The sequence below is a fragment of the Odocoileus virginianus genome, chromosome 1 (genome assembly GCF_023699985.2).
Source record: "Odocoileus virginianus isolate 20LAN1187 ecotype Illinois chromosome 1, Ovbor_1.2, whole genome shotgun sequence".
NCBI classification, from domain to species: domain Eukaryota; kingdom Metazoa; phylum Chordata; class Mammalia; order Artiodactyla; family Cervidae; genus Odocoileus; species Odocoileus virginianus.
In genome coordinates, this window is record NC_069674.1 from 25580123 (window position 1) to 25607432 (window position 27310).

Below are 27310 nucleotides of genomic sequence, written 5' to 3' on the forward strand. Positions count from 1 at the left end.
CTCTTGGAGCCCCTCGTTCTCCAGTGGACACTGGAGGGATCCGGGTGGAGGCCAGGACCCTCAACCTCAGTGCACTGCACCAGTCTGTCTGGGCATTAGCCTTTCCTTCCGCTGCAGCAGGAAGCCAGAACTCGCCTCACTTCCCTCAGTGAGACCCTGCTGGCCCCTTGGGGGGCGCTGGTGGGTCTGGCCAAAGGAAAGGCCCAGCAACCTCTCGCCTGGGCACTGTCTGCTGAGGTTCTTGAGAGCAGCCATGTGTAGATGAGTCAAAAGAGAAGACCTGCAGGCTTCTGCACGACGGCCATGGTGCCAGGTATACCCACCAGGCCCCAGGAGTTGCTCCGGAGGACTGCCCTGCTTCCTGTGACTGGCTGTTTTCAGGGAGCGTGGTCAGGCACATGGATTAGACCTTGGGGGTCATTTGAGTGTCCAGGTCACCTCCTGGCTGGAGCTGTTGAGATTCTGGGCTCTGGGCTCCACCATCACCAATAAGAGCTGCAGACAGCATGTACTATTTTATTGGGTCTCAAAAGCTTTAAATACAGAAATAGGGAGGGCTGGGCAAAGGGGCAGATGTGGACACGCTGGCATTTGAGAATGGACATATCAGAAAAATCACATAATCAACAGCTGGACAGAGAGCCAGGGAGAAGGGCGGTCTGGGACGGATGTGGGGTGCCAGTCGGCAGCCGGCCTCGGGGCCAGGATTAAGCCCCCATTAGGACAAAGTCTTTCATGTTTCTTCCTGATTTGAGGACAATTAAAAAAAACCCAAAAAACCTACAAACCTCCAAACAGAAACAAAATCAGCTGGGAGAGACAGCAGAGGGCAATGCCTGTCCTCTTGGAAGACAATGCCTGCCCCCTGAAAGCTGTGGCAGGGGGGGTCTCCCCACCCCCTGCCCAGATGCCACCCTACGAGATATTCCCAGACACTGAAGCAAAGCTGGACCCAATCTATGCCCCCGATTTGAGGTCTGGAGCTGAAAACGCCCTCCCGGCAGAGGAAGGGGTGCTGGCGTGAGCGGTGCTGGGGGTCAGACCCGGTGCCCTCCTTAGCGGCTGTAGCCAAACTCATCTGCGTCATCAGCTCGGAAGTCTCCGTAGCGCCACAGGTTCAGCTGTGAGAAAACAGCAAATGGCTTGTCAGGGAAGGCGGGACAGGCTGGAACCTAGATGGCCAAAGCCCTTCTCCCAGCACCCTCTGGGGCTCCTGAGGCGAAAACTCACCCTGGCGCTCTTGGCTGACTCCTGGGCGTTCAGGTATTCTGTGATCTGCGGGGGACAAGAAAACAACGGGATGGATGGTCAAGGTGCGGGGACTTGCAGCTGAGTGGCCAGAGGGGCCTGGCAGAGGCCCAGGTCAGGTCACATCACTCCCCTGCTCAAGGTGTTCCCAGCTCCCTCCGAGGAAAATCCAAGTGCAGAGTTGCCTTCTCCTTGCTGTTTCCAGACGACTCTGCACTGGCTGTTCCAATCGCCTGAAACATGCTTCTCTTGCCTGTCCACCTGGCTACCTGTCCCGCCTGCTCAAGCCTCTGGTTAAGAGTCACCTTCTCAAAGAGACCTCATATAACCCCCTTTAAAAAATTAGGGCCACGCCCCCACATTCCTGGTTCCCTTTACTTCTACTTTCTCTTTTTCCATTGCACGCATCGTCCGATGTCTAATTTTGTTGGCTTATTTATTTTATTCTTTGCCACCTCATGCTTGAATGCAAGTTCCATGGGGGCAGGAATGTCTCTTATTCAGAGATTTGCAGATCCTCAGTAAACATTTACAGAAAGAATGAGTAAGTGAATGAACAAACACATCAGGTGTTTCTTGACACCATATTCTTGCCTGGAGAATCCCATGAATAGAGGGGCCTGGTGGGCTGCAGTCCATAGAGTTGCAGGGTTGGACACGACTGAAGCGACTTTACACTCACACAGATACCAGAAACATTATGGGTAGTTCCATATGAGGGACACTAAGATCTCCAGTGAAACTTAAGCTAACTCCTAGGAGTGATCCAAGAAAAACTGCAGGGAGACTAGGGGTCAGGCCCCTCTTGTCTAGACAAGACACAGTAGTGATCCACAGTGAAGTCTTGTTCCAAATAAATTATCAACCTGCATAACCAGAGCCACAGACCCATCAACCACCCTTCTTCACGTGGGGAGAGAGGAAAGGCAAAAGAGCAGGGAGAAGGGGGAAGCAAGGTCTAGTGGAGAGAGAAGAATGTTGGTTTCAACTCTACCGCTTGAGTCCCTCCAACTCAGGAGGGCGGGGGAGCGGGGTGCTACAGAAGGGCAAGGGGGCTTCCCACCAGCCTGGCCTGTCCCTGGAGGCTGGCATGTCGTGGGGAGAGCCTGGGGAACTGGGATGAGAACAGTGCTGAGTGGGAGAAGCCTGGCTCTAATGATCTACCACTGAGCTGGGCAAGGTGGTTCCCTAGCTGGCAGCCCCCATTCTCGTGGTCCATCTTAGGTGGCAGTCAGGCTGGTTGCACTCTTCATGAACAGGAGACTCAAGTGTCCAATGGTTGATCCCCAGGGCCATATGTCTCATGAACGAGGGAGGCGGGACTCAGATCCAGCTCCCCACAGGCTGGAGGGGGTTGTGGTAGTCTTTTGGGTAAGTGGCTCAGGCGGCACTGAGTGCTGGGAGCTGCTGATGGGCTTGGAGAGGAGGATGTGAGGATAGGAGAGACAGCACGCTGGGCTGTGAGCCTCTCTGCGCCACCCCTGGCACAGCTTCCTGGCCTGTCACCAGAGGGGTTGGACAAAGGGAAACTTTCTGCGAAACTTTCCGCTCCAGTTTGCAGCTGCAGTTTTAGCCAAACTGTCAGCCAATTAATTTGGGAAGTAATTAACTTTTTAAAAAAACCCCAACAAACCCAAATCCATTATCTTTCCCCTGCAGGAGCAGCAGGATGGTGGGTTCCTGCTCCCTCACTGGCTCCCGGGGGCACCCACCCTCCTCTGGGATACTGGTGGCAGGGGACGCCAGGGGCCGCTCCATCCCTACAACATGGACCATTTTTGTCCCGCCCCCCACAGCACGTACCACTTTCTGGAACTGCTTCTCCTTGCGCACCTCCACCATGACTAGCCCCTCCTTCACCAAGCCCAGCCCCACGTCCCCCTTGGAGTCAGCGAACTGCAGGGTGACGTGCGGGCAGCCGGCACTCAGGTGCTCCACGTTGAGCAGGCACTGCGTGTTCTGGATGTCCCGCACCACGCTGTCCACCGCGTCGGTCCGAGCATCCTCCTGCAGCGGGCACACACCCAGGTCAGTGTGAGAGGCTGGTGTCAGCCAAGAGCTGCCAGGGCCCCAGGTCCCGGACCTCCAGGAAGTCTGCCTAGACGTGCCAGCATCACCTCACTCCCCACTCAGCTCCCCCCGCCGTGCTGACTCCTCCCACCTACGATACAAAGAATCACCTCCCTGCCAGGGCAGACAAGGGCCCGACTCACCTTCTGCCACAGCCTATAGCTGGCAGACTAGTCTTCATCCAGTGTGCCCTCCCCTACTAGGTTCCCCTCCCCAACCCTGCGCATGGCTCCTTAAGAGCCAGCTCAGATGCTCCAAGGCCACCTTGCCTTGACCCGGACCTCCCTGGCCACGCAGCTCTGCCTGGCCACGCCCCCCTCCCCGTGATTAACAGACCGTCATCACTGTCTCCACCCCCTCCCATCAGCCAGGGCAGCCCCAGCGCAGGATTTCTGGCAGAGGTGTGACCCGGGCAGATCTGTTTGGGGACAGTCACTTCTGGTGGCACCGTCTGAGGCTGGAAGGAGCACTGGGAGACAACTGCAGCCCAGAGCCCAGCAGACTAGAGGCAGAGGCCCCAAGCCGGGGCCACAGTAGGGGCTCAGCCCCGTTAGAGTGAGCAAGGGGGTGGAGGGTGGGACCCAGGAGGGCTTTGCATTTAGTTCCCGTGAGTACATGCTGGGGCCGCAGCAGTGGTCATGTGTCAGGGGACGGGCCCCTCTGGGAGGAAGAAAGGGGTGGAGACTCACATCTTGGGGCACCTGGATGAAGGCAAAGGCATACTCCGTGGCTTGAGCTGGTAGCACGCGGGTGCTGAAGGCAGGTGGCAGGGTGCCCAGGCGGGTGGACGGCAGGATCTCCCTCTGCAGAGGACACACCGGGCCAGCGGCGTCACATACTGGAAGCCCCCTTGCTCTCGGGGGACGACTTGTGTGGCCAGGTTCCTGAGCACTCTTAACTCACCCCCTCCCGCACCCAGGACCTGTTTCCACATGCACAGGCCTGCAGGGTCAGCAAAGCCGGGGAGGCAGGGCCTGGTGCCGCCACAGCTGGTGGCTCCAACTGACAAGCCCACCTGACCCACTTTTCCCAATGCCTTCCCACCATGACACCAGCTCCCTGACCACTTTCCCACAGGCTGGGGCGGGGTTGGGGGGCAGGGGTCCCTGGCTGGGAGAGCACTCTAAGATCAGGGTCCTGGCCCAGGTGCACAGGGCAACCCCAGTTAGCAAGATCCTTTCCTCTGTGTATTCCTGGGTGGTGGGCTGGCCCAGGCTCTGGGCTTTCTATTCACGGCTCCCCCCCGTCCCCCACCAGTCCTCAGGAGCAGCACGGCTCTGAAGGACAGCTTTCTCTCCTGCTTGCTGCAGGGAATGGTCAACACACTCCCAGGCCCAGTCCAAGGGGCATTTCTCCTGGGGGTACCAGTCCCTTCTCAGCAAGCCTGGTTTGGGATGCGCTGGCGATCAGTACCCAGGCACCTTGTGAACCAGGAGACGGGGTGTAGAGGGCAGGACTTCACGGCCCCCTCTTCAGAGTTTGGGCAGGAGAGAAACTGGGGCTGTGGCTGGGCCTGGACAGGAGACCGCTCAGCGCTCAAGGCCTCTGAGCCAAGACGCTGGTGTTGCCCAGTCCCTCAGGACTCGGGCCAGTCAGACGAGCAGCAGAGAGGCCCACGGGGTCCCCATCTGTCAGGGAGGGAGGGGGAGGTCTAAAGCTCAGATGGACTTGACCTAGGGGCCGGTGTGTTGAGGGGCCCCTCCCAGGCTGCTCGCCCACCTCCGACCCCGCACTCACGTTGCCGTAGTCGATGTAGAAGACGTGTACTTTGGCAGGAGACTCGACTTTCTCCACTCGGGCACGGTACCTGCAGTGGCATCATGGGCAGAGCTCAAGGGATAGCCCTGAGGAGCCCGGACTCCCCAGAGCCTCAGCGATGGCAGGCCAGGGGGTGCAGTGTTTCCCCACCCAGGGATCAAAATGAACACCCACGGGTGTCACAGGGGGCCAGATTTCGGACTCCACCGGGACCCCATCTAATGGAATCAGAGCATAGCTGGGAGCAGAGGGAGGGAGAGGGGAGCATGTGGAGCAGATTAATGTGTCCTTGGGGCATAAAGCAACAAGACTAATGACTAGATTGATGTCTGCTGTTTAAACCCAGCACACTAAACAGCAGCTGTAATTAGCCGGCAGATCTGTCTGGGAGGCCGCAGCAGGGAATGCATCCAAGTCACTTCGTCACCCTGGGAAGGCCATGGGCCCTATCTTTGGTAGATCAGACGTAAGTGACCTTCCTGCAGCCTGGGAGTGCTGCTACTCCTGTACCAGACAGCTGGGGTGGAGGGTGGTGGCTGGTCTGGGCTCATAGGAACCAGCGTCTCCCCTCACCACCCCTGCCCCCTCCTGATATCATCTTTCCTGTGTGGGGTGATGGGGTGCTGGATGGAGAGCTGCAGCCAGCCAGGGTACCCCCAACAGAAGAGCCCAGGAGAGAGGAAAGATACTCCTGTACCTTAGAGGCCAGACTGCAGAAAAACTGGGTTACACTGTTGCAAATGGGCAACATAGAGGACCACTCTGGAGAGCTGGCCAAGGTCAAGAGCGACTGACTACTCAGTGGAAAGCAGGCCGATATGGCGAATGCCTCAAGTCTGGCTGGTGCTTCTGCAGGCTGGGGCTCTGGAGACAGACCTCCTCTTGCTCCTGCTTAAGACTCTGCCTTGCTTGGATTCAGGTGGCTTACCATTCTCCGTCTACGAATTTGGCGATGCAGAATTCACCCCGGCGGGGGGCATAGGAGCCCTCGATGGGAGGGTGGCTGGCAATATCATTGCGCATGTTCTCCATCAGCTTCTCCAGTTGGGTGCCTGTGGGGAGGAAGAGGGAGTGAGACCTGGGTACCACATTCCCTGGAGCCTCATCTCTAGATGGGGCTGGGTGGAAGACGAGCCCGGGGACTGGGCAGGATGTGGACTGCTGCAAGGTGCCCACAGCACTGGCTTGCCCCCATCCTGCAGGGAAGTTCTCTTTGGTCCCTGCTCGAGGAGGTTCATGATATTTTGCAGACATTTCAGGCCTAAGAGGAACCCAGCCTTCCACTCTTGGCTGTCCCTGGGGATGTGCAGGGAATGTTCCTGGGCTTTGGTTTAGGAGGTGTAGAAAGTGAGTGGACACCAAGCAAGGCCCAGGCCAACCTGCCTTTTCCATTCCTACCAGGGTTGGCCCTGGCCTGGGCCACAGAAGTGGTGATGGACAGTAGCTACTCTCTGCCAAGTCACCCAGGGACAAAAGTGGAGCTGAAGGAGGGGGCCCCCTATGACCCTGCACAAGGAAAGGACCTCAGAATCTGGGCTGTGAAAGATGGGAGCGATTCCGGGAGCGGGGCCCAGTCTCAGCCTGTTCAGATGTGGCCGCTCTGACGTGACGCGTCTAGAGACATGTGCGGAACTGAACCTCCAAGCGCTGCCAGTGGTTCCACCCTCCCAGCCAACTCACTGCCCTCCTCCATGGGGGTGGGACCCCTTCCTTGCCTTTTCTTTCCTGAACCATTCTCCCTGGGTCATCCACCCTGTGGCTGATCTGTCTGTCCCTGGGTGTGGCAACCCCAAGGTCTTCTCAGGGGCCCCCTCCTGCTGCATCCCGTCACCACCCTTCTGCTAAGCGTTAGTCCCTCTGGCTCTGATTCAAGCTCTACACCGGCCTTTTTCCACCAGCTTCGCTTTCCAGGGGGAGGGTGCTGGAGTGGGGCGTGGGGGTGTGTGTGGTGGCAGCGAGGGATTCCTCCTCACCCTCAGGGCCCGGGGCCGCCCTGTTACAGGAGCCTGACACATGTTAGCCATCGGCACACTTGTCACAGGGGGCCTTATCCATTCCCATCTGGTCTGTGTTTCTGCCACTGCACTGTGAGCTCCTTCAGGGCACAGACCACAGCTCACTTGGTTCTGTCGCCTCTTGAGACCTCGTAAAGCTCCGGCCATGCAGGGTGCTTGGCAACTGCATTGTGTTGATGAGGGGTCTGCAGGTTTGCGCCTGTCCACACTCGGGCCCTGCCCTGGCCTTCACAAGATGGTTTCAGGGACTTTTTAGAAGCAGCTGCCCTCCCCCTGCCTGGCAGTAAACCCTCTGTTCTCCTGCACCTGCATTTCTGGCCCAGACAGTAAAATTTCAGGGACTTAGAAGCCTCCTCTACACAGATGAGATCTTGTTATACTTGCTCTATTATTATTATTATTTTGCTCCAAGGCAACAGCTCTGCGAATAGCAAAGCCCTCTGGGAGGTCCTTACACAGAACCTGGTTGGTCACGGAGGGCCAATAGCAACGCATTCATTACTTCATCAGATCCTTCCAGAAGGCTGGCTTTAATTAAGAGAAGGGAAAAACGGCCAGAGGATGTCCCTGACTCCCAGAGGGGTGAAGGGTTTCAGGAGAGGGAGGCTGTGTGTGCCCTGGTTCCTGTTCATGGATTTGATGGAGGGCAGGGTTTTCTCTGGAGCTCACAGCCATCCACATGGCGTGCCATGCAACACGTCACTTGCTCCTCCAGTTTTCCAACAATACGTGGTTCCTCCCAAGTCCCTTTTTCTCCTTGTTATCTGCCTTGGCTGCTGCTGGTGCAGTGTTCTGGCTTCCGAGAGCTGTCACCGACAGCTAGGCGGGGTGCGGAACGGATACAGGAAGCCTCTGAGGTCACAGAGGCTACAGGGAGGCCTTGAACTCAGCCTCAAGCTCTGGCCCCTGGAGACTCCAGCACCTGTTCTTACTCAAAGCGAGTCCTACCTGGCAGGACCCAGAGGCCAGGTAGAGCCTGTGGCAGCCGGGGTTCCCTGGGCAGGGTCTCCTTTGAGTTCACTTTCCCCAAGCTCCCGGAGGGCCTTCTTGCTGGCTCCTGGGCTCAGGAGTAGCTCTCATTCCTACCTGGGCCACCTTTCAGACCTGAAGGCTTCCTCCTGGCTTCATTCCCCAGGCAGTGGCCGGGGAATGCTGCTGACCACGAGAGAACCTAACGCTGCAGGCTCAGCAGCTCATCTCAGCCCCGCCAGCCCAAGGTTCAGAATGGTCAGTCTCCCCGGTGAAGTGACATTGCCACAGACGCAGCTACCTGGGCAGCATCGTTGGTGGGGAAGTGGCTGACACGAGGTTGCCGACCATTGGAGTGGGCCTGGGGGTGGGGCCGAGGAGGGCAGGGAGAGCCGCACTCTGTCACCCTCAATGTCACTGACATCTCCCGCCCCCTCCGCCTTGCAAAGACCTGGTTTCCTCGACCAAGAAGTAGCTTAAAGGGCTTTTTTCCTCTGATCGCAACTAAAATGTTTCCCCGCACAGGGTGGCAAATGAGAGAAGGGAGGTGAGGAATGGACAGAGAAAAAGTAGTGGAGGTGGGGAGCTGGGCCAGAGGGGCCCCAGTGCGGTTGCCGGGAGAGCCGGCCCTGCTGCCCTTGCTCCTCTGGAAACCCAAGCTCTCTACCGAGAGCGGGGGCGGGCAGGATGGCGGGGCGAGGACCCTGGCCTCAGTGCACAGCACCGGAGGGCAGGAGGAAGAGGGAGGATGCAGAAGGAGGGTCTTTCAGAAAGACTTCCTGGGGATGATTTCCCCTAGAGTGCCGCCTGTTTCCATGGCAACTGGTCACCACTCGGGGCTTACAGGAACCTCTGGAGGAGGAGAAACCCCAGCAGAGACAAGCCCGGGCTCCCCCCACCCTGCCCTCCTGGGGGAGGCTGAAGGGCAGAGGCGCTGAGCAGAGCCGGTGTGCGCTTCCCGGCCACGTGGAGACAATCTGTCCATTGCTTCTTGACGGGCTCCGAGGGCACCATCCTCCTGCCCAGCTCCGCCAGGGGTGTCTGGGAGGAAAACAATGACCTCAGAGTCTCAGAGCACCACCCAGACAGGGCTGGTGACCTCACCAGTCCTCAGAGGACCGCTCAGCCTCGCCACCTCCGTTGTGGCTGAGAATATGACCTTGGGCCCAGAGCGCCGCTCAGGGGCCTGGGAGGTGGGCAGCAGCCGCAAGCTAGGCAAGGAGGCCCCTGGAAGCCTGGGTCCCACCCCCTGCCTGAACAGGGGGCCCTGAGGTGGGCCAGCCCCGCGCCAGGAGCTGTGAGGTGGTGGAAACAGGGCCAGGTGTGTGCTCACCTGTCTCCACATCTTGCACATAGAAGTGCAGGTCATCGGTGATCTCCGTCACAAACACCGGCTTGTAGCTGGCCGAGCGCTCCTTCTCCTCCAGCACAGGCATCACCTCCTCCACGGGCTGCTCCTCATAGTGGGCCCAGACCTGCACATGTGGTCAGCAGAGGGGAGGTGAGGGGTTCAGGAAGTGAAGTCAGAAAGGACGCCAGGAAAGGGGCTCTGGGCAGGGGGAACCACTGCTCTGGGGACGAGTGTGGGGACGAGTGTGGGGGTGATGTTGCATCATGCTGGTCTGAGCCCCTGGAGGGCAGACATGGGGTGGGAGAACTTCTAGTCCAGCAGCTCCCAAACTCTGAGGCGTCCAGAACAACTGGGGATCTTCCTGGGAATGAAGGTGCCAGGGTACCCCTCCCTTCCTGCCCATCAGGATATGCTCTAAGGGTCCCAGGGAAAGGGAATCAAAACTCAAGACTCCCAGCGACTCTCACGCACGCAGGCGTGAGCCCCTTGGCCCTGTGGTGGTGACCAGTCCCTGTCCCCTTCCCTCAGCCCCCGTGAGGGCCAGTGAACGCCCCAGGCCCTCCCACCGTCACAAGGCCACGGGCACTCCTGAGGCTCTCCAAGCGACGGCGCTGGGCCGCGGAGGGGAGGGCCACCACTGTGTAAGGGTGCCCGACCTCCGCACCTCACGGAGGTTGCTCTGACCCCGGTTTGGAAGCCGGGCCGCCGCCCTCCACCCTCCCCTCTCCCTCCCTCCCCCAGCCCTGCACTGTCAGGGCTGCAGTGCTCAGAAGCTGATGCGGGGAGACAGCGCGTCAAGTCCAATCCCGCGGCCAGGAGATTATCCCAGTAGTGAGGCCTGTCAGAGTGAGGGAGGGAGATGGCTTTCCAGCTGGGCGGCAGAAAGGGGCTGGGGGAGCCCGGGGGGCGGGACTACACACTGGGTCCCGCAGACACACACATACAGGACTCGGGCGGGCAGTGACAGGAGTTATTAGCCCAAACCTTATATGCTCACTTGGGGCCACACTAAACATTACCCAAGTACTAGCTCATCTAATCCTCACAGCAACCTTTTCAAAAGGGATCAACATTACCCCCGATTTTACAAATGAAGAAACCGAGGCACACAGGCTTGCTAGATGTAGCAGAAGCAGGATTTGAATACAGGGGGACGGGCCCTAGAGCCCTTCAAGGGGAATTTTGGCATCGCCTGGGCCCCTGAACACAAAAGGCAGCAATGAGCAGTGGGAAAAATCGTAGGTGGGAGTTGTGGACTCCGGTCCTTTCATTTTCCCCTTTAATTTGCTCTGTGACCTCAGTCAAGTCACATGTCTTCTCTGAATCTCCTTTTCTTCCCCTGCAAGAGGTGGTAGTTGGGCCATGTGACCCTTCTGCTACACACAGACTCCTGGGGCATGGTGGGCCGGTGCACCAAGAAGCATATGAAAGCTGGAATTACTGAACCACTCTGGACCATACCCGTTGAAACCATGGTCCTGCCTCTAATGTGGCACGAGTGCGTGTCCTTCCACTGGAGGGAGAGGCCTGGGCCCCGGGAACTGGAATGAGCAACAGGGACTTTCTGAGCCTGGGGGCGAGGCTGCCAGGGAGTGGCAGAGACTCGCCAGCGGCATTCCTGGCCCAGCAGTCTGTCCTCTGCGCCATCCCCACCAGCACCACTCTCCAGACTGTGCCCCTACTGCCGTAGACCAAGTCAGGGCCTCCCTCCGCCCTTGTTCCCTGCCTTTCCTGGGGCCCCTGCGCTGGCCCCCATCCTAACCCCACCCCATTTCCCTCGGCTGGAGGGGAGGGAGGCTCCTCTGCCTCGTGGACAGAATGGGAACAGGGCTGAGAGTGGAAACTCCTCAAGCCAAGGTGCCTCAGGCGACAGCGTCAGGTTTCCTCCTAGAGAGAGAAGGTGGGGGGTCTTCCCTGGCAGGTTCAGGGGGCAGCGGGGTGGAGGTCAGGGATGATGCAGACAGAGCCTCGGGGTGGTCCTCGGGCCCCTTTCCTACCAGGAGGCAGAGGCCCGTCCTATGGGGTCCCACAGCTCATAGGGCAGCGGGCAGGCGGGGAGCAGAGGACACTGCCGCCTCCGGGGGTGAGAACACACTGGAAGCCTGAGGCTGCCCAAGGCCAGAAGAGGAGGGGCTGCTCCTCAGACGGAGAGCTCCATTTCTAAGAAGGCAGGCCTGGCCCTCAGTCACAGCGCCCTGCGGGGTCCCTGCAGAAGCTGGCGAGTGTGGCTCAGTCAGGTGGCTTTGTGGTGGGAGGGAGTCAGTCAGCTGGAGGGCAGGTCCCCACCCTCAAAACAAGGGCGAGCTGGGCCCACGCCGACTGCGGTTCTCTCTCTGCAGAGCCTGGGCAGGGAGGGGCACACACGTCAGCCAGACACCCTCTGTGACCCCTCGGTGGCCCTGGCTACAGATCCCGGGGGCCAGTGGGCAGGGAGCCCTCTCCCTCCCCTGCTCTGCACTGCTGGGTCAGCCACTTCCTGTCCTGCTCAGATCCCCTGCACCCCGGGGCCAGCTTAGCAGCAGAGAAGAGGCAGTCTCCTCTGTCCTCACCCAGCCCCCGCCCACCCCCCATCCCCCCGCACTTCCTCCCGGGGGAGCCCGGGGTCCTCCTCCTGGCAGGCTGCGGGCCGTGTGGACCCGAGGTTCCACTGCATGGAACCTTTCCTTTCTAGATCCTATTTAATACCAGAGGAGGGGCTGGCGTGTGGCCAGGGTGGTGAAGGCCTGCAAGCCCGCAGTGGGAAGCTAAGCTCAATAAAAGCCAATCGATGGCCAATCCAGGCCTGTCAAAGGCCCTGCCGAGGTATGAGTGGGGCAGGGGGTATGGGGGACAGACAGCTGCCCTCTGAGGCTCCCTCTCTGGCCCTCAGACCTGCCCAGGATCCCGAGAGGAGGGGGAGGGGTAACCCTGCACCAGCCTCCTACAGATTAGCCTCTTCATTAAGGAGAGGAGACAAGGCGCAGGGGGATCAGGTCTTGCAGGGAGGCAGCTAAATTCTCAGAGTGGGGAACACAGCATTGTTGGGGTTCCTCATTCAGACCTCTTCACAGGCACATAATCACACCCACCCATGACTTCTGTGTGCCCCTGGTTTCACAAAATCTCTCGGTATTGGCTTTCTCAGCCCACAGGGACCATGATGATCTCTTAACCCCAGATATGTCCGTCTCTCGACAGCTAAGGCAGCTCTCATGGGGTCACCGGCAGGGCCAGGCTGGGGATGCTGGGGACACCTCAGATACGAAGTTTACTGCTGCCCAGCTGACCACCAGATTCTCCCGTCTGAGTTCAGCTAACTGGGAGGGCTGCTGCAAGGCTCTGCCCACGCTGTTCCCAGAGAGCAGCCCCACCAGAAGGAGGGAGCTCAGGCTAGGTTCCCCCAGGCCTCAAGGAGGAGGGGATGTGCAGGAGGGCCCCAGGAGGCGGGCGGGCCCTTGCACTGAGAGTGGTGTGCTGCATTTTAATTGGACTGGAATAAAACCACGCAGCCTGTGTAAGTAATTAATCACTGGTAATTACTCCTCAGCACCATCACGTGGCACCAGAGAAATGATGACTTGGGTTCTTCCAGACAAATCCACTGCGTAGTAAATAGTGATGCCTGGCTCAGCACCTAAGCAAGGGACCACGCTTCGGCCAGACTCTGTCCTTTCCTCGGTCCCTCTGGGGTCTCTACTCTCAGACGGCAGAAAGCTACTCAGATTTGAAGAGATGGCTTCCAGGCTCAGGTGCTGAGTAGCCAGGGAGTAGGGCCAGGGGGCAGAGATGCTTTCAGAATCTGGGCCTTAGAGGCAGGTGCTTGCTGAAATGTCCCCCAGCTGTTAACTCGTTCCACCTTTGCACCACCTCTCCTCCATTCCCTGCAGTGAGCAGAGGACACAGAGGGTGTCAGTCTTAAGTTAAGCTGTCACAGAAAGGAAACCCAACAGGAACTGCCTCCGCTGTAGGAGCCGAGGCTGCCTGCTTCCCCATCACTCCAGGAAGACAGGCTATAATGGGAGCTGTAATGGAAGCAGAACTGGGACAGAAGTGGAATCCTCCCCAGAGGCCCCGTGGTGGCCTGCTAGCCCCTCCAAGACGTGGGCAGTCTCTTCCACCTGTCTTGGCCTTTGGAGCCACCTCTCCCTGGAGTCCTTCCAGCTCTAGTAGGGTCGATCACCTGTCCTAATCCTAGGGGATGAGACTAAGAGACACAGAGATCCCAGAAGTCCTCCGGCACCTGGTGCCTGGCCCCTGGGGGAAGTGTGATGCTCTCTCAAAGGAGAGGTGGGAGGAGCCAGAGGCTTCTGGGCCCCTGGGCCCCCCACTCCTTTTGGCAGGTGTCTAGGCCTTGGCTCTGAGAGGCGAGTTGTAAGCCAGATGGCTGCCCCATGGGGAAGGAAACATTTATTCCTGGAACAAATTTATGGCTCAGCATGGCTGTCCCATGAAATCCTCCTCAAGCTCCGAGAAGCCCTGACAAATTGGTGGCCAGCTGATTTATCCCCATTATCGGGGCTGAGCCATAAGTCAGTGGCGACAGGCTGTGGGGGTAGGGGCAGGGGGCTGCTGAGCCCGGCTCCCATCACCAAACCACTGGGTTCCTTAATCGTCCATTTGTTTCCAAAAGCTGCTTTCCAACCCACCCCCCTTGTCTCTTCAATGCAGTGTCTGCCCAGACTGATGGGCTGTAAATCTGCTGTCCTAACAGCTTTATGCATCTCCTGGGGCAGCTTCCAAAATGGGCTTCCCTGCAGGGCAATGTGAAGGAAATTCAGACGTGGGCTGCAGGCCACCCGGCCCCTCTGAGAGCACTGGAGGGTCAGGGCGGGGGAAGGAAGGCCTCTGGTCTCGGGTGACCCCGGGCTCCAAGGTCACTGTCCAGGCAGCTTCCGGTGTCAAGCCCACCAGAGCCGGCGTGGTGGACAGGGGCGCTCAGAGAGGGTCTGGGGCCTGCCTCAGCGTGGGGTCTGACACCAACACCAGCTGGAGTCACTCAGTTGATGGGGGACAGAAGCGCTTCTGTCTGTAGTATGGAGGCAGCAGTGCTGGTGTGGGGAGATGGGAGGGCGAGAGAGGGCAGCTGCTCCTTCCCCGCCGGGCCCGGTTCCACAGCCTACCTTCTCCTTCTTCTGCTTGGCGGCCTCCTCGGCAGACAGCAGGGATTTGTAGTAGGCGCTGCGCTCGGCGGTGAAGTGGACCTTGGAGAGTGCGTGCTCCACCAGCAAGACGGACAGGTTGGCGCCGTCGATGTGCAGCCAGCCGATGAAGTTGCCGGCCTTGTCCATGCTCTCCACCTCCACCTCTACCTAGGGAGCAGAAATGGGGGTGTCAGCTAGCAGCGGGGGCCTGGGGTGGGCAAGGGAGGAGGGCGGCCCCGGGGCCATTGCCACCACGGTCACCCCACGGGCAGGAACAGCTGCAACGGTGAGTCAGTGTGCGAACAGGGGAGAGCGTCTGAGAACCCTTCAGCTCAGTGCTGTGAGCTGGGCTATGCTTTTCAGCTTCTTGCACCCCAGACTCACCATTGACAGATGTGTCACTGACAAACTTCAGAACTCCCCTTTCCTCAAATCCCCTCCCCTTCCTCTTGGCAGAGAGCTACTAGGGAAAACTTGACTCTCCTTAGTTTTAAGTGAGCTGTGTGTGTGTTTGTACACAGCTAAAGGTCAGGGGTGAGTCAGGCAACACCTACTCCTCTTCAGCACCCACTGAGCCCTAGCTCTGCTAGGAAGACAGGCAAGCCTTGGGTGGAAGTGGAGAGCAAGGCAATCCCCAAGGAGGGGAGAACCTGTGTTCTTCCTGGAAGAGCTGAATGAAGTCATGCTTAACGAAGGCAATAAAAGTGGGATGAGAGCCAGGTGAGGAGAGGAGGGAAGGGGGCAGGTGGGCAGAAAGCACCCTGATGCGCAGGGGTAGTTAGGGGGTGATTCCAGCTGGAGGTTACCCCTTTGTAGGGGTGTGCTCACCGCCATCAGCCCAGACTTCGGGGCCGAGCACAGTGGCTGATCCCCAGAGCCGGCAGGATCCCTGCAGAGCCCAGGGACCCCCGACCCAGCACGGATGCCGCTCCGCCTCATGAAGGCAGTGGCCCAGGAGAAATTCCTTCTCGGCTTCTCTCCCAACCTCTTCCCCTGCTAAAGGGGCCTGTAAAAACCTTCACTGCTAAACGTAAAAACTTGTATTCATTTAAACGGCTTCAAGCTCGATTAAGCAATAAAATGAATGTCTAAATACCTGGGAGTTCTCTGAAGCCTGGGCCAGAGCCAGTGGCAGCTGCCGAGGACACGAATAGGAAGGACCCAGGGTCCCGCCTTCCTGGTCCTGCTCTTGGTTCCCCGCTCTGCCCTCCCTCTTCGCACCCAAGCGGCCTGTTTCCTTATAGGGAGTCGCGTCCCCAGCATCTCTCCCGGCAGAGTTAGGACTCCGCCAGGTGTTCTTCCTATTTGCAAACACCCTCTTCCTACACAAAGCCCTCCGTGACCCTTTCAGGCGTGAATGCAGGTTCAACAATGCCTGAAGTGGGGATGTACTGTAGAAGGGGATACGAAGAGTTTATTAGAGCTAGAAAAAGAAGGTATTATACTCATCTGATCCAACTTGATTTTGTTAGTGGGGAAACTGAGACACAGGGGCAGTGGGGCCAGAGCTGAGAGCAGAGGCTAGGCTGCCCTGCTTGCCTTCTTTCTCCACTGCCTCCTTGGTGCCTCCCCTTCTCTCCCCTCAGCCCTGTCTCAAGAGCATCCTTCCTCCAGCCACACCTCTGACCTCCCCACCCGACCCCTCCCCACACTGTCCACTGGGTTAAGGCCGGCTCCACTATCATCCAGGACCCTGGACCTTGCCCCTCCCTGGTGGAGGGCCAGGCTTTGTTGGGTGTTGTCCACCCGACACGGGCACCACACTGCTGAGGGCTGGAGGAAGGGAGGACCCGCAACTGTAGATGGCAAAACTGGTTTCTCCTTTCTCTAATCCTGGCAATTAATTCATTGGGAGGACCTGTGTGTGTGGCAGAGAACAGGTGGGCACAATGGTACATGATAAAGCACAGGTGCCTCAAGAGCTTGCTGGCCAGTAAATTCACTGGAGTGAGTGATAAACTGCCCGAAGAGCCCTCTGCCACCTTGCAAATGCCCTGGGTGCTAGAGCATGGGGCATCCCGACAGTGGGAGGGCTAATGGTGGAGGAAGAGGCTGCAGGCTTGTTGGACTCAGATGAGGACAGGGATGGAAGGAGAACATATGGGAAGACCACCTCTTCTTCATTTGCTGCGCTTTATCAAGCATGCTAAGATCAAGCAGCAGCTGATCCCAGACGACTTCTGGGAGGAGTAGAGGACTGCCTGCCTTGTGTTTGGGGGCTCATGAGATAATGGGTAGAGTGGGGGTGCCAACGCTGGCTCCTACCACCAATCCACAGGGCTTCTTTGCATCTGGGGGCTCTCGAAATACCTCCTCATGCCCAGCTGAAAACAAGTCAAACGGGTACAGTTCCCAGGCCCACGCCAGCGCCTCCTGTCCTCTTCCACTGTGTTCGTTGCCAGGTGTCCTTTTCCTATAGCCAGGATGGCTGCCCTGATAAAGCACAAGACCTCCCTCCAGACCCCAGGGCTCGTGGTGGGCCGCTGCCTCTGTGACGAGAAGCCCATGGCTTCCTCTCACACCAGATTCCTGTGGTGGAGGTAAGGGCCTGAGACAGGAGCTTGCAGAGACGACCAGACAGGTACCATCCATCTCTCCTGTCAGGTGCCCAGGCTCAGACCCTACTCGCCAACGTCTAATTCACACCTCACCTCTGAAGCCACAAACCAGATGCCGGCCTCTCAAGGTTCCTGCCAGGGGCAGACGCCGGCAAGTGACTAAGCAGCCACACCTGGGGCCAACACCGCTGGGGAGCAGCCAGGCTCTCTTGGCAGGTGAGCCCTGGCTTCACACGTACCCAGCCTCTCCCTGCCGGCAATCGATACGCTAACTTGGGCTTGACAAGCCCCTGGGCCCAGCCGGCCGCCGAGGAAAGAAATCTCTGGCCCTGGGCACGGTGCTGCTGCCCAATCCATCTTGGGCTGTAGAGGGAGAGATAAAGCTGTCGCCTGTGGGTCCCTGCTCCTCCTTTTATTACAGCCGCTGCCACCACAGTAATTTCTCATTCAAACAATGGGGCTTTAGGGAAGGTAGGCTGGTCTTAGAGGAGGGATGGGGCTGGGCCAGTGTTCCTGCTGCACCTGGGTCTCTGGGCTTCTAGCCTTGCTGGACATGCGCCAGCCTAGATGCGCAGAGGGTTCAGAGTGAAGACTGAAGTCTTGACTCTACATGGGGACCAAGCAGAGGGTGTAGCGGGCGCTCCCAGGTTGGTCTACGTGTTCATCCTTCATCATGTCTCTCTCTCACACTCACTGCTGAGAATTTGTGACTTGACTATAAAATTACATGGGTCCGTATCTGTGATGGGCTTCCCTGGTGGCTCAGATGGTAAAGAATCTGCCTGCGATGCAGGAGACCCAGGTTCAATCCCTGGGTTGGGAAGATCCCCTGGAGAAGGAAATGGCGACCACTCCAGTTTTCTTGCCTGGAGAATTCCATGGACAGAGGGGCCTGGTGGGCTACAGTTCATGGGTCACAAAGAGTTGGACATGACTGAGTGACTAACACTTTCAGCTCTTCCTATCTGTAAAAGCTCCATTTCTCTGTTCAACTTTAAGACTTACTCTTAAGACTCATCAAATTTCTGGTATTTTTCTCCTAATTAAAAATATATATACATACTCTCTCTAGTTATCTGTGGTACTTATCACTATAAAGTTACCATGAACAAGGAATTAGGGAATCCTGGACCACTGCCTCCTGGGGAAACACAGGGTTAGGTTCCTACAAGACTCCAGCCACATTTCTATCAACTTATCAATACCTAACCTGCTTCAACGAGGGCTTCTGTTTAAAGACACCGTATTTAATACATACCGATGATTCATTAACATTGAACTCACAGCCAAGAGCGCTGTCACTCATGCCTGAATAAAGCTTATCTAACACATGGATTTTCTCCTTAAGGCACATCATAGCCGTCCTGCTCTCAGGAACACTAGACAGCACTTCAGCACTATGCTTGGAGGCCATTTTTAACTACAACATAAAGTGCAGAAACCCTGAAAACCTCGGTGCTAAGCAGACCATGAGTAGGACACTTGTTTGCAGGATGACAGCTGAAATAAGAAGGCAGAGCCACCGCGCATGCAGCCTCAGCTGGAAATGTACTCCCCGGGAGACTCGCTACTCTATGTAAGTTCAAAAATGATCCAAAAAGTCACAGGGGTACTGACGGAGGTAACAAATTTTAGCAAGTAAGTGAATTAGAAAATATGGGCTCACGTATAATTAGGACTGACCATACACAGATGTTGTTGTTGTTTAGTCGTTAAGTTGTGTCCAACTCTTTGCAACATGCCAGGCTTTCCTGTCCATCACCTGGAGCTTGCTCAAACTCATTTCCATCGAGTCAGTGATGCCATCTAACCATCTCACCCTCTGTCGTCCCCTTCTCCTCCTGCCTTCAATCTTGCCCAGCATCAGGGTCTTTTCCAGTGAGTCAGTTCTTCCCATCAGGTGGCCAAAGTACTGGAGCTTCAGCTTCAGCATCAGTCCTTCCAATGAATATTCAGGGTTGATTTCCTTTAGGACTGACTGGTTTGATCTCTGGTATACAGACTATGAGCAGAAATTTCCTGCAAGTTGCCTCCAACTGCAGATAGGAATTAGGGGAAGCTCTTTCTTGTCAAGTACACAAGAAGCCTCTTTTGGTCTCTTTCTGGCTACCCTTAGTGAGATACTGCTCATGGAGTGAGGTGTAAAGTGAGAAGCCCTATACAACATGGCTGCCTGTCTCTTCGGCATCTTGGAGTACTTCAGGATAAAGACCTGGACTCTCTGCCCACTGGCTTGGGAGGTTCCTGCAACGGCACTGACATCAGGGAGGTCAGGCCTTGGGTGATCCCCATGGGCTGCCACAGCACTTCATGTGGGCATTTGGTGTGTATATAGGCAGGTGATAATAGTGAGGGGCTCACGGGGTACACGTGGACACAAGCAATGTCAGCAAGGGATAGATGATGGCTTTCCTCATTCCCCATCCTCAACGCTCATACTGAAGCCAAATGCTGGGACCTAGGAGCACATGGAGCTGGGGGGAGGAGAGGCTATGAGCAGGGGGTGCCACGTGGAGGGGGTGGCTTGGTGATAACTCTGGTTAAGACAGAAGCAAGAGCCTAGATTTCTAAAGGGCAGACCCACATTGGACATCCTGGATGCTCTGCTCACCTGCTGGTGTCTCTCGTCCTCCACTCCCGATGCCGGCAGAGTGGGTGGGGATTTTGTGGTTCTGAACTAGGCCCTGGGAGCTGAGCTCTTCCAGATCCAACACCATCTTCCTGTGACGGCTTCCCTAACCTTGGCCTGCTGTGAACTGAACACTTGGCCTGGATATCTCCCTCTGACACTCAGGGACCAGAGTTAAGACCATGGACTCCGGAGCAGAGACATTTACTCACCACCTGCTTGACTTCTGGTGAATCAATTATCTGGAATTGTGATAGTGCCTATCTCAAAAGATGTGTTTTGATGACTAAATGAGCCAATATAAGTATGTTAAACACTTAAAAGGGTGCTCGACACACAAATGCTTCAATTATTTACTTCCTGGGAAGGAGCAGTTATTTCAAAATGTCCCTATTCACCAGCTAAAATGGTGCTAGTGGTAAAGAACCTGCCTGCCAACGCAGGAGACATCAGACCCTGGGTTTGATCCCTGGGTTGGGAAGATTCCCTGGAGGAGGGCATGGCAACTCACTCCAGTATTCTCGCCTGGAGAATCAATCCCACAGACAGAGAAGCCTCCATGGGGTCACCGAGTTGGACACTGAAGCAACTTAGCATGCACTCAGACTGTCAGCTCCAATGGGAGCAAAGCTTCTTCTCTAAATCTGCCCCAGAGCTGCGTGTACTGACTGGGCCAGGAGGTGGTAGAAAGAGCATGAATCCTGCAGTCAGACAGACCTGGGCTCAAATCCTAACTCCGACCGTGAGTTTTTGGTGATGTACAACAGCATCCACTTCCTTTGGCTCAGGGCCAGCTGACAGCAGTCAGACCACTTACAACCAGCAGCAGCCCTGCTTGGCTGAGCCCAGTTCCCTTGGTTCTTACTCAGAGAGGCAGGTGAGGGAAGAGGTGGTCAATGAGAGTGGACGGGGCTGGGGCTGGGGCTGGGGCTGGGGCTGGGGTGGGGAATCCTTCTCCACCAAAGGGCGAATCAGGGGGTGTGGCCCAGCCAGCCACAGAGGGAAAGCAGCTAGACCTACTGGTCCCAGGCTGTCTGTGGGCTGGGGTAGCCAGAGGGCCCTGCTGCCTCACGGTGGGACATGTCCTCCTGCTCCCGAGCACATTAATGTGCCACTAATGAAATTGTTCTGGCTTATTTACCAAATTAATACAAATGGCACAGGCTGTTAATTTGCACATCTCCTAATTACTGAGGAAGTGCTCCTGTCCTAGGCAGCACACACACCTCAGTTCCCACCAGGCGGGCTGTGGTCTCACCCTTCCTGGCTGCGGCTGCAGGGAGTGGGGAAGGGGAGAAGGAGAGAGGAGAAAAGGAGACGCGGGGCAGGCTTCCAACCCAGGGAGGGAAGGCAACAGTGGTGGCGTGCATGTTTTGGTGCTCACAGCCCTTTTCCTAGTGGTTGGATTATCTTGGCCCCCGCCACAAACATATTCTCAATCCCTAACCTACCACCCCAACTGGTCCCCTTCTTTCCTTGTCTGGATTCTGTCCAGCTTCTTAACACAGGAGCTGCTTCAATCAAGCGGGCGGAGGGGGCTGAGTCATTCTCACACTCCAGGCAGTGAGGCACCGTCTGCCGGGGGGAGCCATGTGGGGCCAGCCAGGTGAGGGGGGTGGGTGTGCAGGAAGTAAGAGGAGTGAAAGGTAGGCAGGGCTGATGTTCTTACAGAGAGGACGACTCACTTGTCCAGGCCCTCCCCAGCCAATCAGCCTTCTGAAAGTAGTGTGTGTGTCTGGGGAAGAACACCCGAGAGCTCAGCGAGACCAGAGGAGACGCCAGCCACCGTGGGGCTTCACTTGCTGCCCGGTCTCTCCTGCTCCAGCAGCCAAGACGGATGTGCAGTGGCTCCGAGTCTGGGGGTGGCACTGTGAAGACCAAGGGCACCTCCTGTAGCCTTCCTCATGGGAGGGTGGGGCGGAGTGCGCTGGGGGCTGCCTCCAGGAAAACGTGAGCTTCAACAAGGCCGCCAGGGGCACTCAGGGAAGAGAACTTGAAGATACGGAACCGGGGAGGATGCACAGCTGGGGGCTGCGTGCTCTGGGTGCTGACTCAGGGCAGCCCAAGGAGGTAGAGCACAGAGGGGACTTCTGGCAAAATGCAGGAGTGGCCAGAGTCTCCCCTCCCATATAACCCCTCTTTCCCTTTTTGTGTATTGGGAGGATGGATGAGAGGTAGTCTCCCCCAAGAGCCTCTCATCCTCTCTCCTGCGCAGCGCCCAAGGCAGCAGAGGAAATCACTGAGCCTCAGCCCCACAGGCTGGGAGGCCACGGAATGCCTGGAACGCAGCTGCCAGGGACGCTCCCTCCCCCCAGGGAGGTGGCTGCCTCAGGCAGGACAGGTGATCCCAGGTAGGCAGCAGCTCCGAGCACCCCTGCTCTGGAGCATCTGGGAAGGAAGACTTCCTACACCAGAAGGGTGAGAGGATGCTGGCTGCATGTTCCTCCTGAAGGCAGAGCAGGAGTGCTCAGCGCTACCCCTGGGGAGCTGACGTCAGGGGCCCCAGTGATAGGCAGAAGCCGCCACCCTCCCCACACACTGGCTGGTCCCAGCCCTGCTTTCAGTAACCCCAAGGCCATGGGCAGCAAGCCTGGAACTGGGAACAAAGGAGGAGTGAGGCTTGGATGAGGGGAAGGCTTAGAAGCGCAAAGCAAAATCCTTGGACTAAACAGCCATCCAGGGACCAGCTCTGCCTCTTCTGGGCTGGGCACCCTCCTCCAGTTGCTCCACGTGTCAGTGAGCGCTGAACCAGGTTTTTAAGGCTTTCTCTGCTCAGAACTTCCTAAGGTATGAGCTGGGATTGGGGGTGGCGGCACTGGTGGTGCACTGGTATGACTGGGAGGCGCTGAGAGCGGATCGACAAGGGGTTATGTGGAGAGAAGGGCCGGCCGGGAGGCCCTGCAGCCAACCCAGCAGGAGCCTGTGGAGAGGGGAAGTGGAGAGCTGGAGAGAGGAAGAAAGGCACTCCAGCTCTTCCCCACCCATGCATCCCAACCAGAGCTTTCCGCGGGGTAGGCGAGTAGCAATCCGGAGCAATCTGAGTGCCACCGAGCCTCCTCTCCTGCCTCGCACAGGCAGCCACGCTGCTGGCCGGGTTGCCACCATCCCCCATACTGCTGTCATATGCTCCCGCCGCCAGAGCTGTGAACTTGAAGAGACACCTCACCGTAATAGAGTAGCAGCTTAACAGAGCCGACTCGTCCCCTCCACTCGTGGCCGCGCACGCACACCGATGTCTTTCAGAGATGATAAGCATTAACACGATGCAATTAATAATGTAACGCTCTGGGAGCCGCAGAGGCAGTGCCTATGAAATGCCTCCTGGGCCGAGGGTCCGTCCCAAACTTCCCTGTGCTCCTGGAGAAGCAGGGCTCCAGTCACTACCAGTGTGTTACTACCCAACCCCTCAACACCTGCAGACCAGATGACGCGCTCAAGCCCAACCCACAGCGCCCACTGTTCTCTGGAAAATCTCGTTTCTGACATTTGTGCGCTGGTCTAAGCCAAGACCCTAGGAATGCCTGCAGATCTGGCCTGGGTTGGCACAGTGGCCAGGAAACTCCTGGAAATTGAGGGTTGGCCTGAGCACTGGGTGAGATGGCCCAGCTAGGCGCTCAGGGCTTCCTCCTCTCTCTCCTGTAATACCTCAGGGTGAGGGGTGGGATGCCAGAGGTGGGGGGCCAGGGGCAATTCCTGGTCATGCCTGAGGTGAAGAGGAGGAGCCAGGGCAATCAGCGGCGTGCAGTCTGCTGGGAAATGCAAACCTGCTGACTCCAGGCCTTTGCAAGCGGTAACACAGTTTACAAACTGACGCAATCTGTTCCTTTGGTGCAGACAATAAGGAAAGCAGACTGTTCATCTTCCCAGGAAAACCCGGGGCTGCAAACTGAAGGGCGATTTAACTGTCTCTTCCCTGAGGTTCACGCAGGGAGTGTGGCTGAATTGGTGGCCCTACCCCTGTGCGGGGCACCCCCACTGGCATCCTTTCCCACAGGCTTCCTGAGCTCGAGGCTGGCTTTGAAGTCCTTCTGAAAGTGGGGTGCACCTGAACAGTCCAGCTTCTCCTCATGCTCCTGGTGATGTGGAGAAGAGCAGTGAGGACTGCTCTTCATCCAGTCTCCAGACAGCACCCGGGGCCCCCCTTGGTCTGGGCCACAAGAGGTTCTCCCAAGCCCAGACGGAGTCCCTGAGGCTGTACCTGTGCCCTGCAGGGACTGAACTAGGGGTGAGAAGTTGAATGGCCTCTTTCCTCAGGAGAAATTAGTGTATGACCTATGGTGGCTCAACGGTAAAGAATCTGCCTGTGATGCAAGAGCTGCAGGGAATACCGGTTTGATCCCGGGGTTGGGAAGATCCCCTGGAGGAGGACATGGCAACCCACTCCAGTATTCTTGCCTGGAGAATCCCAAGGACAGAGGAGCCTGGAGGGTTGCAATCCGTGGGGTCGCAAAGAGTCAGACATGACTGAAGCGACTTAGCATGCATGCACATGACCCATGGAGGAACCGTATGAGGCTGTCAAATCTGACTCAAAGGTAACCAAATCGGGTCACATCTGAACGCTAGCTATGCCTTTGTAGGCCCTTACACCTTCCTGATGCTAAGGTCTGCTCGGGGGCAGGTGTACTCTGCTTTGCGGATCTCAACTCTTAGGCTTTACCTGAACCACCGTGGGTTTCTGTGCAGGCCCACACTTTGCTTTTATAAAGCACCTATGGTGGCATTGTTACCCAAAAAAATAAAGTCTGTCACTGTTTTCATTGTTTCCCCATTTATTTGCCATGAAGTGATGGGACCGGATGCCATGATCTTAGTTTTTTCAATGTTGAATTTTAAGCCAGCTTTTTCACTCTCCTCTTTCACTTTTATCAAGAGGCTCCTCAGTTCCTCTTTGCTTTCTGCCATAAGGGTCATCCGTGTCATCTGTGTAGCTGAGGTTATTGATATTTCTCCCGGCAATCTTGATTCCAGCTTGTGCTTCATCTAGCCCGGCATTTCTCATGATGTACTCTGCTGATAAGTTAAATAAGCAGGGTGACAGTATACAGCCTTGACGTACTCCCTTCCCTATTTGGAACCAGTCTGTTGTTCCATGTCCGTTCTAACTGTTGCTTCTTGACCTGCATACAGATTTCTCAGGAGGCAAGTCAGGTGGTCTGGTATTCTCATCTCTTTAAGAATTTTCCACAGTTTGTTGAGATCCACACAGTCAAAGGCTTAGGCGTAGTCAATAAAGCAGAAGTAGATGTCTTTCTGGATGTTGGCAATTTGATCTCTGGTTCCTCTGCCTTTTCTAAAGCCAGCTTGAACATCTGGAAGTTCATGGTTCATGTACTGCTGAAGCCTGGCTTGGAGAATTTTGAGCATTATGTTGCTAGCGTGTTAGATGAGTGCAATTGTGCAGTAGTTTGAACATTCTTTGGCATCGCCTTTCTTTGGGACTGGGATGAAAACTGATCTTTTCCATATTTTTGGGCTCCAAAATCACTGCAGATGGTGACTGCAGTCATTAAAAGACGCTTGCTCCTTGAAAGAAAAGCTATGACCAACCTAGACAGCATGTTACAAAGCAGACACATTACTTTGCCAACAAAGGTCTGTCTAGTCAAAGCTATGGTTTTTCCAATAGTCATGTATGGATGAGAGAGTTGGACTATAAAGAAAGCTGAGCACTGAAGAATTGATGCTTTTGTACTGTGGTGTTGGAAAAGACTCTTGAGAGTCCCTTGGACTGCAAGGAGACCCAACCAGTCCATCCTAAAGGAAATCAGTCCTGAATATTCATTGGAAGGATTGATGCTGAAGCTGAAACTCCAATACTTTGGCCATCTGATGGGAAGAACTGATTCAGTAGAAAAGACCCGGATGCTTGGAAAGATTGAAGGTAGGAGGAGAAGGGGACAACAGAGGACCTGATGGTTGGATGGCATCACTGACACAACGGGCCTGAGTTTGTGCACGCTCCGGGAGTTGGTGATGGACAGGGAAGCCTGACATGCTGCAGTCCATGGGGTCATAAAGGGTCAGACATGACTCAGAGACTGAACTGAATGGTGGCATTAGTAATTATTTATTTTCCTTCCACCCTGGAGAAAAAGAATCTGGCTCTAGGGAATTTTCTGGAGGTCTGGTGGTTAGGACTCTGTGCCCTCATTGCCAAAGGTTGGGAGTCAATCTCTGGTTGGAGAACTAAGATCCTGCAAGCCCTTGGTGTGGCAAAAAACAACAACAACAACAAAAAAAACCCAAAGAGAACCCATCTGTAGATCACAGTCTCTTGCTTTCCTGGGCACCTGTCTCTATCAGTCACCTTTTCCTCTAATCACCACCCGACTCCCTTTCTATCAGCATCTACCTCTTTGTCTACTAATCTCACTCTTCTTAGAAAACCTAGCTCTGACCTTGCATCCAGTCCAGTCGATCTTTCTCTCTAAACCCAGGGACCTCTTTCCCTTCACCTCCATCCACTCCTCCATCTCACACAGCCAATCGACATTCCAACGTGATTATCACTTCAAAGGTCACTCAAGATCTCTTAATTGCCATTTTATTAATTTCTTCTAAGGCATCTGACAAAGCTAAGCACTGCTGCCTTCTATTTCAAAGCTCTTTTTTAAGGCCTCTGTGATTCCCAACCTTCTCCACGCTTTCTTAGTGTCAGTTGTGAATTCTTTCCCACCAACACGCCCCGTGAATATGGACATTCCCTGGGGGGCCATCTGAAACTATAGACAGTCCCTGTATTGCATGGCTCAGAGTTATATGACACCACTGCTCCTATTTCCAGCCCAGACTGCTCTTCAGGACTCACCTCCACCATATACATTTCAAATGTAACGAGCCCAATCCTGAATCCACTATCTTCACTATAAAACCTGCACTTCCACCTGCGTTTCTGATCTCACTCGGAGCGAGCAACTAAGAAATCATCCTGGACTCCTTTTACATTCACAGTCAACCTCCAGGTCACAATGGTCTTGCTTCATAAACATCTCTTGAAATTCTCCCCGTCTTCTTTATCCTTCCTGCCACTCCCTGAGTTCAGGTCCTGGCTTTGGGGTAACACTCCCTGCCCCCAGCCTCGCCACTTCCCAATGGCCCCTTGACGATGCTGCAGGGTGTTGCTTATCATAGGCAGTGCAGCTCCGTGGTTAGCCCGACCATCGTGGTTCACATCCTGCTCTACTCCTTATCAGCTGTGTGGTCTCAAGTGGGTCACTTAACCTCTCTGGGTCTAAGTTTTCTCCTATCTGTTAAATGGGCATCATAATGGCAGTTACCTCAAAGGGTTTTATTAAAGAATAAATGAATTGACCCAAATCAAACACTTAAGAGGAGTTTGGCATATAGGACATTCTCAATAGATGTTGTCACTTCGCAAAGAAACCCAACAAACAAACTGGATCACTTTTTCCTTTGCCAAAATCTTTTCCTTAATTCTCTGCTAAAGTTCAAATTCCTCAGCACTGTAGAGGATCAATTCCTTATGAAACTGGGTTGTTGCTGGTCTCATCTTCCAACCATTCTGGCCCTCATTATTTTGGCTCGAGTCATGCCAAACCACCTCCAGCTTCACACAGGTGCTTCGTCCC

At 56.0% G+C, this 27310-nt stretch overlaps 1 protein-coding gene across 1 annotated transcript in view; it reads right to left on the minus strand.

The window, feature by feature from the left end:
• Nucleotides 1-496: 496 nt before the first annotated feature.
• The window catches only part of SND1 (staphylococcal nuclease and tudor domain containing 1), a 410101-nt gene continuing 383287 nt past the window's right edge, over nt 497-27310 (minus strand). The window contains exons 17-24 of the mRNA XM_020914889.2: nt 14511-14699; nt 9394-9535; nt 6005-6128; nt 5056-5125; nt 4008-4121; nt 3052-3255; nt 1231-1275; nt 497-1121 (exon numbers count right to left, since the gene is read on the minus strand). Coding sequence (XP_020770548.2) covers nt 1056-1121; nt 1231-1275; nt 3052-3255; nt 4008-4121; nt 5056-5125; nt 6005-6128; nt 9394-9535; nt 14511-14699 — 954 coding nt within the window. The 3' untranslated portion in view covers nt 497-1055. The remainder of the gene's footprint in view (nt 1122-1230; nt 1276-3051; nt 3256-4007; nt 4122-5055; nt 5126-6004; nt 6129-9393; nt 9536-14510; nt 14700-27310) is intronic.